The sequence below is a fragment of the Leucoraja erinacea genome, chromosome 13 (genome assembly GCF_028641065.1).
Source record: "Leucoraja erinacea ecotype New England chromosome 13, Leri_hhj_1, whole genome shotgun sequence".
NCBI classification, from domain to species: Eukaryota; Metazoa; Chordata; class Chondrichthyes; order Rajiformes; family Rajidae; genus Leucoraja; species Leucoraja erinaceus.
The window spans coordinates 13,286,639-13,304,353 of NC_073389.1; the positions used below are offsets into that span (position 1 = coordinate 13,286,639).

The 17,715-nt window shown below is 40.2% G+C and overlaps 1 protein-coding gene across 1 annotated transcript in view; it reads left to right on the forward strand.

Moving 5' to 3' along the window:
• Positions 1–17,715, forward strand: part of LOC129703105 (cilia- and flagella-associated protein 47-like) — a 422,488-nt gene that overhangs the window by 308,098 nt on the left and 96,675 nt on the right. The window contains exons 53-54 of the mRNA XM_055645303.1: positions 1,662–1,769; positions 15,902–16,013. Of these exons, the coding sequence (XP_055501278.1) occupies positions 1,662–1,769; positions 15,902–16,013 (220 nt within the window). The remainder of the gene's footprint in view (positions 1–1,661; positions 1,770–15,901; positions 16,014–17,715) is intronic.

The following is a 17,715-nucleotide window of genomic DNA, read 5'->3' on the forward strand; positions in this document are numbered from 1 at the left end:
TCAGCTCAGGGAGAGCGTGCAAACTCTACACAGACAGGCCCCAAGATCAGGATTGAACCTGGGTCTCTGGCACTATGCGGAAGCAGTTCTACTGCCCACACTTACTTATTTCTTAGCATAAGGTGTCACTCACGGGAACACATTTTTATTGCCAACATAGGCATAAATGCAGAAAGTTAATAAACCTGTGGTATCTCCTTTGAAGTTTTTGAGTATGTTTTTCAGCATAGAAGGTAAATGGAGTTTTGTGTTGGTGGATAAAATGGCCAAAATATATCAACCACTGCAATCCTGAAATGTTTTACTGTTCTTCAATTTGCAAAATAATTAATGGTGTTAAAAAATGTTAACATTGTGTTGTCCACATCCAGGTCAAAATATTCTTTATTTACTTTAAAATAATGTGAGATTGACACAGATTACTTCCAACGTTTTTTTTAATCTGGTATCCCTATCCCATTGATTATTTTGTTCAATTGTGAATCTTTGATTCCTACTGCTACACTTCTTGCATAATCTGTCTGATTTATTGCAACAATCTTACTACGAGACTTTTGAAATTCTCTACATTCCCCTCAACCACTTCATCAAAAGAAATTTGCCTTTATAGAGTCCAATCAGTTGTTTTAATTAACTCATGCATTTCTACATTCTGAGTAATTTTAATTTGGATTATAGTTTATTTTAGAAATGTCCAATAACCTATAAAGCAAATTGGTCTAAATCCATAAGTTTACTTCAATGTCCCATTCCCCTGAACAACTTGTACCTATGAGAAGTCTGTATATATACCTATATACACTTTATTCTTTGGTTACCTCACACATGACACCTCCATTTATTATTGACTTTTGCAAATTTTTATTTTATGTTGTAGCTGCTACCTTGCACTTATGTCTTAATTTTTTCAAGCAGTTATTTTTTTCCCCCCACTAGTTGCGAAACACTTGGAGTAGTGCAATGATCATCCTATCAATTTCGCAAGTTCACAAGTTATAGGAATAGAATTAGGCCATTTGGCCCATCAAGTCCACTCTGCCATTTAATCATGGCTGATCTCTGCCTCCTAATCCCATTTTCCAGCCTTCTCCCCATCACCTTTGACACCCGTTCTGATCAAGAATGTGTCTATCTCTGCTTTAAAAAGATCCACTGACTTGGCCTCCACAGCCCTCTGTGGCAAAGAGTTCCACAGATTAACTACCCTCTGACGTTCCTCACATCCTTTCTAAAAGAACGTCCTTTAATTCTGAGGCTTTGACCTCTGGTCGTAAACTCTCCTCCCAGTGGAAACATCCTTTCCGCACCACTCTATCTTTAATCTGTGACTAAAATCATCATGACATATAATAAGATCCATACATAAACTGTCTATATCAAAGTGTTGTAATAACTAGGCAAACAACTGGACCTTGGACTTTGAATAATGGCGGCAAAAATGGCGGCACCTGCATGTGTAATAAATGCAAAATTAATTTCACTGTGTAGTTGCATATGTGACAAATAAAGAACTATTGACTATTGATAGTCATAACTATTTCAGGTATTAAAAATTAGATATGATCACCAATAGATATAACAATGCGATATTTATTTTAAAAAATTACAATTTGTTGTTAGATTCGTAGAAAATTTACATGACCATCTGCTCTTATTCACAGTGTTACCTTCTACTCAGACCTCATAGGAGAGTTTTGGTATAAACTCAACCTTGTTGCAAAGAAACCAACACCACTAACCCTTCCAGAACTGCAGTGTGAGCTGGGGAAGTAAGTACGTTACAACACATTATTTCTAAAGTAGAGACAGTGGTAAAGCTACAGGCATTTAGATTTCTTTGGTTTCTTCATGTTACTTATGGTTGGCACATTTACTGCAAACTTCATAACTGAGTACCAATTGTAACGCAGCTTGTGGCTACATAAAACATTATATGTGTGTTGTGATCTCAGGATGGCATGCTTCTTGCTAACCGCATGATCATAGCGAATGTAATCATACCACATTATGTCTCTTTTTTTTTCCTACAAAATAGATTTTTTTTAATTTGAGTTACTTTCAATGAGTTCTTAGTGTGTTCAAAGAGAGATTTGGTAAGGAAAGTAATGCATTCATGCTCAGAGGAATATGAACATGAGATTTGAGTAGATAACTCACCCCCCTTTTCTCAGTAGAAAAGAATAGTAGAAATAAGGTTACAACGTTGAGTAGAAAAATAGATTAAAAATAGGAATAGTTTAAGAAGGGATTTCCAAAAGGCACACCAAACTATCTGAAACATAATCACTCATGTTAAGATGAAGATGCATAATGTTGCAACATAGAGTCATATAGGGTGGCACGTTGGCGCAGCGGTAGAGTTGCTTCCTTACAGCGTTTGCAGCGCCAGAGAACTGGGTTTGATCCCAACTACGGGTGCTGTCTATACGGAGTTTTACGTTCTCGCCATGATTGCATGGGTTTTCTCCGAGATCTTCGGTTTCCTCCCATACTCCAAAGACGTACAGTTTTGTAGGTTAATTGGCTTGGTATAAGTGTAAATTTTCCTTAGTGTGTATAGGTTAATGTTAATGTGTGGGGATTGCTGGTCGGTACAGACTCAGTAGGCCGAAGGGCCTGTTTCCGTGCTGTATCTCTACATTAAACTATATAGCGTGGAAATAGACCTTTTGGCCCATCTTGTCCTTTCTTTCTATCCATATATCTATCAAAATACCTTTTAAAAATGGTAATTGAAGATACAGCTATCTGTAGCAGCTCCTTTTATATATACTGTAGACTACCCTTTGAGTGAAAATGTTGCCCCTGAAGCCTTAAATCTCTCCCCTCTCATCTTAAGCATATGAGATCTGTCACTAGGGGTGCCGCATGATGTCAGCCTCTGCCTACAGTCTGTCTGTTTTTCTATCTTTTTTTAATTTTTAGTTTGTTTAAAAGTATGTTTTGGCGGATTTTTTTTGTATTTCTATGTGAGAGTAGGGTAAGGGGAAAACCATTTCTCAGTCACTTCCTGATGAGGATGTGATTATTCTCCGAGTCGCATCTTCGCACCCCCCCCCCTCGCGGCTTACCAACTGCATTGGCGCGGCCTTTCCTGCCGGGGACCGGACCAAAGATTCAGCAGCGGTGCAGCACTGGATTCACTGCGGAGCGGGCGATGCCTTCCCTGGATCGCAGTTTGAAGTTCCGGAGTGTTGGGCTTGCTGCTTCAACATCGTGGAGCTGTGGTTGCGGAGCTTCCAGCACGGGCAGCGCTGACTTCAACATCGCGGAGTCCTAGGATCCCTTTGACGAGGGCCGCTAGCGTGAATCTCCGCCTGTGGACTTCGGGAGCCGCGGTCTCCGGTAGGAAGTGGTCGATTCTGAAGTCCAAGCCGCTGAGAATGTTCTCCCGTTCCGACGTCGGAGTTCCATCATCCTGAACATCGGGCCGCCGTAGCAGAAACAGCAAGGGGTTCGGGAGCCCCCTGGCCAAGGGTGAACAACAGAGGAGGATGACTGAACTTTGGTGCCTTCCCTCACAGTGGGAAACTGATTCCGCTGTGTGGGGACGATTATGTTAAAGTGTTCTGTGCTCATTTTTATTCGTACAGCTGTTTGGTGACCTCAAATTTCACCAATGGTGATCACAAATGTACCAATTGGTACATGTGACAATACATGTCTCTTGTCTTGTCTCTCTTGTCTTGTCTCTCTTGTCTCTTAGTTTTTGAATCCGCTTAAAGACTGAGCATTCACTTTATTCATACTTCTTATGCTCTGGTACACCACAACAATGTCATCCCTCAGCCTCCTATTCTCCAAAGATAAAAGCCCCAATGTCTCCCGAAAACTTAAGCTTGGAAGCCCAGGTAATATTCTAGTGAATCTTTTCTGCACCCTTGCCAAATTACAAAAGCTTGATGATCAGAACTAGGCAGAATACACCACATTTGTTCTCACCAATAATTTGCATGGTTGCTTCATGCTTCCCAACTTTTGTGCTCAATACTCTTCCCAATGAAGGCAAGTGTGCTCAACGCTTGCTTCACCACACTGTCCACCTGACTCACCACTTTCAGGGAACTATACATCTGTGCTCCCAGATGTGTCTGTTCTGCAACACTCTCTCAGGCTCTACCATTTACTGTGTGGATCCAGCCCCGCCTTGACATACCAAAATACAGCACCTCACATTTGTCAGAGTTAAATTCTGTATGCTTTTCCATGGCACATCTCCCAAACTGATCCAGATTCTGTTATAAAGTTAGATATTCTTCTTCACTGTCCACCATACCTCCAATTTTGGTGTAATCTGCAAATTTAATGATAATATTAATTACATTGTTAAGCAAATCATTAATGTAGATACCAAACAACAGTGGACTCAGCACTGACCTCTGCGGCACTCCAGTGGTCACAGGCCTCAAATCAGAAAAACAACCGCCTACAGCTATCCTTTGACTCCTTCCTCCAATTCAATTGTGAATCCAATTGATAAGCTCACCCTGGATTTCATTGCTTTAACCTTGCAGATTAGCCCACCATGCGGGACTTTGTCAAAGGCCTTGCTAAAGTCCATGTTGACAACATTCACTGCCCTGCCTTATCGATCATCTGGGGACTTCTTCAAAAAACTATCAGATTTGTGGGTCATAATTTCCAATGCACTAAGATGTGTTAACTATCTCTAATCAGACTGTGTCTATCTAAATGCAGGTAGATCCCATCCCTAAGATTCCCCTCCAACAATTTTCTCTCCATTGACATCAGTCTTACTGGCATCTAGTTCCTTGGCTTGTCCTTGCTGCCCTTCTTAAACAACGACACAACATTAGCCATCCTCTATTCTTACAGAGCTTCACGTACTAAAGATGATGCAAATATCTCTGCAAGGGGCTTTGCAATTTTGATTTTGGAGGTATTACGTGCTCCCCAGCTTCCCGCAAGTCGTACAGTCATGCCCTGGGGTTTTATCCACCTTAATGCTCTTTAAAACTGCCAACACATCTTCTTTGGTAATTCGTATCTGAGCTACGACATCACAACTCCTGTGTCTCAATTCCTTAGCTTCCATGATCTTCTCATCGGAAAAATAGGTGAGAAATATTCAATTAATATATCCCCATCTCGTGGGATATACACAAAGGCAGACAGGCTGATCTATAAGGGAAACTATTCTTTTCTGAGTCGTCCTCTTTCTCTTAATATACCTGTAGAATATCTTGGGATTTTCCTTTAGCTTGCCTTTAGTTCCAATTCCTATACACTTTACACCCTCCTGAATGTCTTCCTAAGTGTCTTTCTATGCTTATACTCACAAAGGGATTTGCTTGTCACAACTGTTTTTTGCCTTTCTTTTTCCTGACAAGACCCTCAACATCTAATATCTAACATCTAAAACTCTCAGAGTTCTCTAAACTCACCAACTGTATCCCCCTAACAGGAACCCTCCTCCACACCTATTCTTGCTATCTCATTGTCGAAAGACTCCCACTTGCTAGCCATCCCCTTGCCTGCAAACAGACACTCCTAATCGACATCTGCAAGTTCAAATGTAATACCTCCAAAATCGGTCTTGCCCCAATTTAGAACCTTAACTTTTGAGCCATAGAAATAGAGAATTCACGAAAAAAGAAGTTTATAGAAATGGAATTGACAAGACCATGGTAAGAATAGAGATATTTGAAACACCTCCAGATGAACACTGGTTCCTTGGCATTCTTCCAAAAGCAAAAACTAATATGATCAGATCATTGATGGCAAGAGATTTATGTATCTTTTAATGCTAGGAGCATTGTAAGAAAGGTGGATGAGCTTAGAGCCTGGGTTGACACCTGGAAGTATGATGTTGTAGCGATCAGTGAAACATGGTTGCAGGAGGGCTGTGATTGGAAACTAAATATTCCAGGATTTCGTTGCTTGAGGTGTGATAGAATTGGAGGGGGAAGAGGTGGACGTGTTGCATTGCTTGTCAGGGAAGATATTACAGCGGTGCTTTGGCAGGATAGATTAGAGGGCTCGTCTAGGGAGGCTATTTGGGTGGAACTGAGAAATGGGAAAGGGGTAGCAACACTTATAGGGGTGTATTATAGACCGCCAAATGAGGAGCGAGAATTGGAAGAGCAAATATGTAAGGAGATCGCAGATATTAGTAGTAAGCACAAGATAGTGATTGTGGGAGATTTCAATTTTCCACACATAGACTGGGAAACGCATTTTGTAAATGGGCTGGATGGTTTGGAGTTTGTAAAATGTGTGCAGGATAGTTTTTTGCAGCAATACATAGAGGTACCTACTAGAGAAGGGGCGGTGCTGGACCTCCAGTTAGGAAATGAGACCGGTCAGGTGGCAGAGGTATGTTGGGGAACAGTTTGGGTCCAGTGATCACAATACCATTAGTTTCAATATAATTATGGAGAGGGTCAGAACTGGACCTAGAGGTGAGATTTTTGATTGGAGAAAGGCTAACTTTGAGGAGATGCGAAAGGATTTAAAAGGAGTGAATTGGGACATTTTGTTTTATGGGAAAGATGTGGAAGAGAAATGGAGGACATTTAAAGGTGAAATTTTAAGAGTACAGAATCTTTATGTCCCTGTTCGGTTGAAAGGAAATAGTAAAAATTGGAAAGAGCCATGGTTTTCAAGAGAAATTGGACACTTGGTTTGGAAAAAGAGAGAGATCTACAATAATTATAGGCAGCATGGAGTAAATTAGGTGCTTGAGGAGTATAAAGAATGTAAAAAGAATCTTGAGAAATAAATTAGAAAAGCTAAAAGAAGATATGAGGTTGCCTTGGCAAGTAAGGTGAAAGTAAATCCAAAGGGTTTCTACAGCTATATTAATAGCAAAAGGATAACGAGGGATAAAATTGGTCCATTAGAGAATCAGAGTGGACAGCTATCTGCAGAGCCAAAAGACATGGGGGAGATATTGAACAATTTATTTTCTTCGGTATTCACCAAGGAGAAGGATATTGAATTATGTGAGGTAAGGGAAACAAGTAGAGTAGCTATGGAAACTATGAGATTCAAAGAAGAGGAAGTACTGACACTTTTGAAAAATATAAAAGTGGATAAGTCTCCAGGTCCTGACAGGATATTCCCTAGGACATTGAGAGAAGTTAGTGTAGAAATAGCAGGGGCTATGACAGAAATATTTCAAATGTCATTAGAAACGGGAATAGTGCCGGAGGATTGGCGTACTGCGCATGTTGCTCCATTGTTTAAAAAGGGTTCTAAGAGTAAACCTAGCAATTATAGACCTGTTAGTTTGACGTCAGTGGTGGGAAAATTAATGGAAAGGATACTTAGAGATAATATATATAAGCATCTGGATAAACAGGGTCTGATTAGGAACAGTCAACATGGACTGGTGGAAGGTCATGTTTGACTAATCTTCTTGAATTTTTTGAAGAGGTTACTCGGGAAATTGATGAGTGTAAAGCAGTATATATGGACTTCAGTAAGGCCGTTGACAAGGTTCCTCGTGGAAGGTTGGTTAAGAAGGTTCAGAAGGTTCAATTGGGTATTAATGGTGGGGTAGCAAGATGGATTCAACAGTGGCTGAATGGGAGATACCAGAGAGTAATGGTGGATGGCTGTTTGTCAGGTTGGAGGCCAGTGACTAGTAGGGTGCCACAGGGATCTGTGTTGTGTCCACTGTTGTTTGTCATGTACAACAATGATCTGGATGATGGTATGGTAAATTGGATTAGTAAGTATGCAGATGATACTAAGATAGGTGGTGTTGTGGATAATGAAGTAGATATTCAAAGTCTACAGAGAGATTTAGGCCAGTTGGAAGATTAAAATTGTACAAGGCATTGGTGAGGCCAATTCTGGAGTAAGGCGTACAATTTTGGTCGCCTAATTATAGGAAGGATGTCAACAAAATAGAGAGAGTACAGAGGAGATTTACTATAATGTTGCCTGGGTTTCAGCAACTAAGTTACAGAGAAAGGTTGAACAAGTTAGGTCTTTATTCTTTGGAGCGCAGAAGGTTAAGGGGGACGATAGAGGTCTTTAAAATGATGAGAGGAATAGACAGAGTTGACGTGGATAAACATTTCCCACTGAGAATAGGGAAGATTCAAACAAGAGGACATGACTTGAGAATTAAGGGACAGAAGTTTAGAGGTAACATGAGGGGGAACTTCTTTACTCAGAGAGTGGTAGCTGTGTGGAATGAGCTTCCAGTGGAGGTGGTGGAGGCAGGTTCGATTTTATCATTTAAAAATAAATTGGATAGTTATATGGACGGGAAAGGAATGGAGGGTTATGGTCAGAGTGCAGGTAGGGGGGGAATAAGTGTTTGGCATGGACTAGAAGGGTCGAGATGGCCTTTTTCCGTCCTGTAATTGTTATATGGTTATATAAGAGATCTTCCCCCTTTCTTGCTCTGCACTTGCCAGGAACTGTTCCCCATCCTGCATTAATCTTTTGTTTATATTCAGTGAAGTGTCTGCTTTCTTGATGGAGACTTGGGAGCAAATGAACTTTGCTTCCCTTTTTCTGCTTCTGTAAGAAGAAGTCAGGCTTAGCTGCTATCCAGCACATATGAAGAAATCTGAAGTAGCCTGCGAGGGGGCTATCATATGTGAGACGGCACTCAAGCTATCATATGTCACATTATTTTCAGGTGATTATAAACCTGCCAGAAACGATGGAAAAATGATTCAGAATCTTCTGTATCCCATTCCCATGACCACTTTCCTACCTCTGACAACCTTCCCAGAATCACCATCATAAAATTATAATACTGCACGATATTTCCCACATAAGACACAGTTACTGCATCCCACATGCAATCAAACCCTTCCCTACCTACATTCTCGTACTCAGCTTCCCTTCTCTAATGTTTTAAAATAAGAGACTAAATTAACCTCATGTTTAAAAAAACAAGTAAATGATAAAGGTCCCTCATTAAAATCATGTGCATTTTTGCTTTTTATATAGTTATGCATGTTATCATGAAATAAACATTAACTCATGTAGAAATGTGCAATTTATTAAATCACTGCATTATTTAATCCACGAGGTAAACAGGTTAAGCATTGATTGTCAAACAATGCTGCAGCAGATATTTTACTTATTACAAAAAACACCTACGTGGGAGTGATATCAATTTGTTTTACTCACCCAGTTTCTTGAGATAGTTGCAAACTATCTGAATTTCATTTGTCTGGTTTGTTAATATCAGGAGACATAAGAGAATGCAGATGCTGAAATATGGAGCAGAAAGCAGACTGCTGGAGGAACTCGATTATCAGCTGTGGGAGGGGAAACATTTGTCGATGTTTAGGGTTGAGACTCTGCGTTAGGGAGACTCCAAGGGAAGATAGCTAGTGAAGGAGAGGTTGGGGGTGGAGAAGGGGGGTGAGATAGCGGCTACTAGGTGTCAGAAAGACAGGAGGGGTGGAGGGTAACAGACAGATGGAGCCAAGTGGGGGGGGGGGGGGGGGGAGTAGAGGATGCCCATCATGAACTCCTGATAGCCAGCCATTACAACTTCCCTTCGAATCCCACTCTGGCTTGTCAGTCCAATGCAAACTAAAGGAACAGCATCTCCCATTCTTCCTGGGTAGTTTCCAACCAGATGGTATGATCATTGAATTTTCCAATTTCAGTTAACCCTTACCTCCTGTGCCTCCCTCCCCTTATTAGCCTTTGCGTCCCTGCTTAATATCTGCCAACAACTGTGTCCATCTACACTCTCCTTTTCCCTCCCCCAACACCTGGCTCCATCTGGCCTTTTTTTCCTTGTCTCCTTCCACCTATCCCCCATCTGCCTCCACCCCCAACTCCACCACTCTCCCTTATTCCTCTCCATCTGGCTCTAGTTGCCTGTAATCCTTCACCCCTTCAAGGTCCACTAATCACCTACTGTCCCTGGATCTACCCCCATCCCTCTCCTCTCCCAATCCTGATGCAGGGTTTTGACCTGAAATGCAATAATCCCTTTCCCTACAGATGCTGCTCCTCTCACTGAGTTCCACAAACTTTGTTTTTTGTTGATATCAGAAATTGTATGTGTTGCATAGCCCCAGGGGGTCTCATTGTGCATCTGTTTGCAACTTTTCATCCAATGTCATGCTGGGCAGGAGTGAAACTAACTTAATTATTTTACTTGTGCAGTTGTATGCATTTTTACTTATACAGTTGCATTGCAAACATAATGCAGGCCACTTCCTTGCTATTAAGTACTGGCTACTGGCTTACTTTCACTTGGGATGCCAAACTCCTCTTGTTTAAAGATCTGAAAATCAAAAATGAGCTCCAAAATCTTGTGATAGCAAGAAAAGTTAAGATGACTGCTAAAACAGCACATAAACAGGGAAATTGAATTCTTGAATGGGAATGGATAGGCTCAGATTTCTGTTGAATATATCTCAAAACATTAATCACAGATGGCAATGATTCAACAAGTGAATTTAATGTGTTCCATTCAAGATGATAGATTAAAAATGACTGAGGTACTTTATATTTGTGATTTGTTTTTCACATAAAAATTATGCATTGCTAGACCTGTTGGTTAAATTCAGGGATGCATAACCAGGTTCTGCTTCAAACTGAAGATAAGGGCCAAATAGGCGCACAATTCAACACAGAAAGAGAATTGCTGTTTGTTTTTATCCTTTGCTTTGTTTGTAAGCGCATTATAATAGTGTGGATACCTATAGATGATACCACAAATAGTGGGATAATAAATCACTTAGATCAAAGCAAGCCAAATGGGATATTTATGACCAAGAAGGTTAAAATTTGGAAGATATAATTCAGTAATAGTAGATGTGATGTGCTGTTATTAAGAAATACATATTAGAATTAGCAGAATCAATGCAATAAAGGAGTCAAAGAATATAGATTTGCTGGATCATATGTTAATAGCTGCACAGAAACTCAATAATGTCATTAAAAACAGTAAATGGAATTCAAAATTTCACCAAATAGTTGTAGAATATTAAAACTAAGAATAATGAGCCTGTGTGGAATCTTATTAAAGTATACCTCAATACTATGTCCAGTGTTGAGATTCACTAGGATGCCTCTTTTCAAAAATATAGAAACAAATGGGATGAGAAAGTTGAGTTCATTTTCATTTGAGAAAACAGATGACAGTTATACAGATGTCTTTAGAATAATAGGTGAGATTTTGCAGGGAGATTGTATATATATATATATATGGAGATGTGATTGTAGAGCTGATTCACAGCATTACTGGTTAATATGGAATTTATATTGATATTCAAAATTAAAATGGATAGTTGGGTGAAAGAAAATGGAGTAAAGGATTATTGAGAACAGGCAAAGGTAAGTGTATTTAGAACTATTGCTTCAGGATGATCTGTTTCTGGGTTGTAATTTTTATGTATTCATATGAATTATTGTTGGAAACTGCTTTATATTTAAGAAGAAAATTAATGTGTTCCAGATTTGAGGTTTGATATTTGTGATTGTGCTGTTAATCATAAAACACCCAAGAGATTCATAGGAATGAAGAAAGGAAAATGTGAATGTTTTAATGAAAGGAAAGTGCTCAAAAGAAAATCAGACTGGATGTCCATAGATTCCAAGCATTTGAAATACCAATCTTTCACCATAACCATCAGACCATTTGTTGCAAAGATACAGGGTATTATTCAGAAAATGTAAATTCAGTCAAGATGGATTTATATAGCATTTAAGAGTACAATCCTTTTTGAAAAATGAGTTTAGCTTAGAGAGACATTTTCAATTTAGAAACGGGGATTTCTACATCTGATTTCTGAGTTCGAACACCAGTGAACCAGGGGTGCTTTGCACAGTTTGTGTCTGTGAACAATCTAGAAAACAGCATCCTTAAGGATTTAGTAACTAAAAGCTCGGTGAATTAGATCAGTGGTCTGAAATGTCGTCTGTCCACTCCCTCCAGAGATGCTGCATGACCTGTTTAGGTCACTTGTCTCTGTATAAATAACCAAAATGGCACTTTTACTTCGGTAACATAAAATACAGATTGGGATAAACTCCGAGTATACCTGACCACCCGCATTTGAAGTAACACATAATTGAAAGTGCCAGGGGCTCAGAATGAAGATGCTTTTTCTTAGTGAGTTTTTCTTCAATCTTTATCGTGCAGAGAGCTAGATGTCAGCTCTTTGACTTCTTTCCATAAGTCCATTGGGATCATGACCTTTACAATTTACAATGGAATGTTCCCCATTCATCGAGTTCATCATTGACCTCATATATTTTTTGAGATCGTCCCTTCACAGCGTCTAAATGTAATGCCCCAGCCACCAGCTTCCACCTTCCATAAAACCACAAGCAGGTAGACCCATCATTTTCGCCAGTTCTTTGGTGACTTTGGTATGGTTTTTATATTCTCAGATGACTAGATTACTCATGACCGTAAAATGAGGTCTTAATTACAGAAGACGAGTCTCGACCCGAAACGTCACCCATTCCTTCTCTCCAAACGAGGTCTTACGCAAAAACTTGACTCACAATAAAACAACATCTTGCACAGAATGGAATTCAGAAAGACTTAATTAAGTGAATGAGATGATTTAAAGAAAGATGATTATCCACAAATTAAACTTCGTTAACAGTAGATCCAATTTTCTGTTGCAGTGATGGGTGGACACTATAACATAATCAATGCAGTTCCTGAAACTTGGGTGTCATCACAGCTGCATTCCATGTCTCTACTTTTAGGCTTTGTCTGCAGTTCCTTGTCATCACATTAGCACAATCCACATCGCTATTTACTAATCATTAGCCCTCACTATTCTTTACTCAACAACAATAGGTCACTCTTCTTTCCTGACACTTTCCTTTGCAACTGAATGGCTGTAGTTGGCCTTCAACCTCTCCCCTGTTCATTACCCAAGGATAGAAACAGTCCTTGAAGATGAAGGAGCAAATCAACTTCCAATTTTGTGAATTGCTTTTGATGCTGATGACATCTTCTCTGATGTGCCGAGGAAACCAAAGGCAGATTTAATGATTACTAGACTAAGTTGGGACCCGTTAGGTCCCAGCATCACACGGGAGGACTGGTCCCCCAACGCAATATTCCACCTCTCCACCAATTCCAATATTGGTGGCCGGGGGGGGGTGGGGCTTTCTGGAGCGCTAGTATGGGTGTTGTGGGCTGAAGGGACTGGTTTCCAGAGGGCTATTATGGACAATGTGGGCCGAATGGATTCTTGGGCTGGCGGCTCAGTCACTCAAGCCTGTTGTGCTGGCAGCTCACTCACTTACGGCTGGTGGCTGGCAGTTGACTCATGGCTATTCCTTAAAATTCCATTTCAAGCAGGGTGCAAGGCCACCAAATTCATTTGCAGTTTCTTACCACTTCAAGCTGGGTGCAAGGCCACCCAATTCAAGTGCAGTTTCATACCATTTCAAGCAGGGTGCAAGGCCACTAAAGACAGCGAGTCGTGACTTCTCCCTCCTCCATCATGCAGAGACTGAGCCACGCCCACACTTCTGGGTCTTATAGTCCCTCCCCCCTCCCACCTGAAGGGGCGTGGCCTTCATGGCGTGACTGACAGGAGAGAGAATCTCAACATTTTTTAAACACTAATAACGCTTTTATTTTTCATTGATGGGAAAAATCCTCGGCACCTGATGAGCGGAGGGGGACTCTGAGTAAGATGGCCAAAAATCACAGCCGTACATGGTAGCGTTTTTTCTAAAATCAATATAAAGCGCAAACAGGAAGTGGTCAAGATTAGAATTTTAATTATATAGAAGGCAAGGCAACTGTAATTAGGCAAGGCAACTGTAATTAGGCAAGGCAACTTTAATTAGACAACATAGCTATAGCATTTCCAAACCAAAGGCAACACAGCTTTAGCATTTCCAAATCAAAGGCAAGACAGCTTTAGCATTTCCAAACCAAAGGCAACCCAGCTTTAGCATTTCCAAACCAAAGGCATCACAGCTTTAGCATTTCCAAACCAAAGGCAACACAGCTTTAGCATTTCCAAACTATATTTTCAAACCACATTAAGGGCACTGACAGGTCAGTAAAACCACTCACAGTTTAGTAGATATGTGTTCAGTGTTATTCACAGCTCAGACTGAGAGACGTGACCCTCTCACTCCCCCATCTTGCAGAGAATGACCGGGCACTCAACACCTCCGCGTTTTATAGTCCCTCCGGAAGGGGCGTGGCCTTCAGGAGAGAGAATCTCAACATTTTTTAAACACTAATAACTCTTTTATTTTTAATCGATGGGAAAAATCCTCTTGTCCTGCGCAGCGGAGGGGGACTCTGAGTAAGATGGCCAAAAATCACAGCCGTAAGTGGCAGCATTTTTTCTAAAATCAATATATAGACCATGAAGTGGTCAAGATCAGACTTTTAGTAATATAGATTTTGTAGAACATTGCTATTAAATTTCCAGGGTTAACCAAAGTTTCCAGTTCTTCGTCACTTTAATTATCTATTGCACTTCCACTTTGATCTTTAGCCTCCTACACACTATTAAACAAAGTTTAATGTGATCTCAAGAACTCTACCTCATCTTACGACTTTGCATTCCAGCTTCTTCAAGAGTCAACATAGAATTCATATATTTCCGATAACCATATTTAGCCTTGTGTTTCATGTTAACAGCATAATTTTTTTTTACTCTCCTCATGTTTCATATTCCACTTGTCTCACCCTATTTACACCTATTTCAGACTATCTTGACTACCATTTCAACCAATATCACCACCACTCTCTCATTCAAACTCTGCTGGTCTCTATCATAACCTAGATCTTTCTTTTGTGGCCCCTGGCCCTCTGCTCTTCCCCTACAATTTATAACCTATTTTTTTTCAAACTTTTCATGTTCAGTCACCATTCAACTGAAGTTAGCTCTGTTTCTGTCTGATGCTGCTGGACTAACTGAACATTTCAACATTTTTCAAATTAATGTTCCCCAAGACGACTTTGTAACATTCTGAAATAAGCTTGAAATTGAACACGGAAACATGATTGTTGGCAATGAATTTTGACGTAATTTAAATAATTAACCATATTGGAGGATACCCCTAAAGAATTTCTCCAGTGGTTTATTGAGATATGCAGTCATCAAAAGTTCAATGTCATTCCACATTTCATGACGTCAGGTGTTGGGTGTGAAGAGAGGGAAAAGTAATCTATAGCTTCTGCTCAATTAGGAATAATACCAAGCTGTTTCCATCAATAATCTGCAAAGAATCACACACAATGAACAATATTTATGGTGTGATAGCAAAGTGAAATTTACTCCCATGAAAATGTACTCCCATGAAATTGAATACCAGCTTATGTGGGAGAGGAGAAAGCAATAAACAGTCCCAAAATAGAGTGGACGAAGAGGTCATTGATTGTAACCAGTTGAACAGCTGCTATTAAAAAATAATAAAATAAATGGTTTCTGGAAATATACAATTAAAAAACGAATTGCTTAATTAACTGCCGTAAATTGGTCATTAGTGTAGTAAGTGGCCATAAAATCAAAGGTGGGAATTTGATTGCACATGGCAGAGAATAAGTTGCAGGGTTACAGCAAAATGTAATTTCAAACAATTGCTGTGTATTATATGTATTGCTGTGTACCTGTACGGCTGTGTGCCCGTTCTGCTGTGCACTATGCCAAAATATCTAGCATATATCGAATAAATATGAAATCTCATCATACATTCACTATTCAAAGTTAGTTGCAGAGAAGCTACACAATATTGTTATACTCCTATATAATTTCTGAAAGATTATTTGAACTTTACTTAAATGTTTTTTATTCATGCTTCTGGTGAATGTGGTACAAAATCATGCTGAAAGCTGAAAACTGGATGATTTGCTGATGTGCTTAAGACTTTTTTACTTAAAATGTAGAACTACTAAAATGAAGGAGTAGTTTTGTGCAATCATTGCATCTAATGATAATTCTTTCTACAGATGGGCTCGTCAGTTCATTCCTCTCGCTAATTCTTCTATTGAAACTTTGAAATTGAAAGTTGTCAACAGCAACCCAACAAATTTTTCAGTAGAAATTGATCCAAGAAAGGAGGTACGTATTTGTATAAAATGATCATATGACCAAAGTATTTGTTTTTGTTTGGAGACATATAATTCACAGTATTAGATCAGCATAAATATCTTCCAGTTAAATAATGAGGATAGTGCGAGTGTATCTACCATGCCGCATCTCTAAAGTCTAAAATTATGAAGTAAAATCTAAAATTTGTTATTGCAAAGAAAATAGCAACATGTAAAAGCTGCCTGGCAAAGGGGAAAGAAGAGGACATTGTAAAGGTGGCTTTACCTACCTACCATAAAATGCATTTGTTATTTCAATATAGCCATTTAGTAGTATTGTCAGTTGTCTGTGTATTAACATTTGCACAGGGGAAATTCATGGCTACCGCAGGTATATGAGCAAGGAGACACAAAGAACTTCAGATCTTGAGTTACACCAGCACTTTGTGTTTTACACAATGAGTCAGGCAGTATCTCTAGAGCTTGCCATTGCTGCATCAAGGATGTGATACTGTCTCTGGAGAAACACCTACATATCTTCAAAATTGAAAGAAACAGAATGATAGAGGACTAGATTGCTGTGTGATTTAAGACATTTGATGAATTTGTCTTTTTCAGGAGATGATCTATGACTCCATCTTTGATCAGAACAAACACTATATGAGTGGATTAGGCTTTGCCAGGACTAACAGGCTCCTTCAGCACCCATAGGGTCATCTACTGTCCAACTCTCCTTTATGTTTAATTTAGAGATGCAGGATGACAACCGGCCCTTTGGCCAACTGAGTCTGCGCTGACCATCGATCACTGGTAGACTAGTTCAATGTCCTGCACACTAGGGGCAATTCAAAGAAGGCAATTAACCTACAACCCCTACACCTCTTTCTAATTTGGGAAGAAACTGGAGCATCCGGAAGAAACCCACATGATCAGAGGGAGAAAGTACAAACTCCATACTGACAGCATCCATATTCAGGATCAGACCTGGATCTCTGGCGCTGCAAGACAGCAGCTCTACCGGATGCTACAGTGCTACCCTCTATTCATCTCTTTTGTGATCACAGATGGTGCAAAGTGCAACCAGCACCATGATGCCTTCAACCTTACTCAATCATGTTTATTACTTCAATTCCACTGGACCATCAGGATACTTACTGGCAACATAGCTACAGGCAGCACTGCCTACATACTTAGGTCATCATTTCTATCAGGAGGCCAACGTCATCCCAGATCCTTGGTGCCAGCAGAAATCCTATGGGCATTTTAACTACATCCTCCAAGATTTTAGATGATCCTGAAAACCTCCACAAATTATCTTCAAATCCAACGTGGTGTATAAAACCACCCTAGAGGGGGGGGGGGGGGGGGGGGGGGGGGGGGGGGGGGGGGGGGTCTGGAGCGTTAGTATGGGTGTTGTGCGTTGAAAGGACTGGTATAAAATTTGGCCGTCAGAAGTAATGAGCCTTCCATTTACCAGGGCCAGTAGAATGAGGAATAAAAGTAGCACAAAGAGGAAGAGAACCATTGTTAAACAATACCCCTAGAGGGGGGGGTTCTGGAGCGTTAGTATGGGTGTTGTGCGTTGAAGGGACTGGTTTCCAGAGGGCTAGTATGGACATTGTGGGCCGAATGGATTCTTGGGCTGACGGCTCAGTCACTCAAGCCTGTTTTGCTGGCAGCTCACTCACGGCTGGTGGGCTCGCAGTTGACTCACGGCTATTCCTTGAAATTCC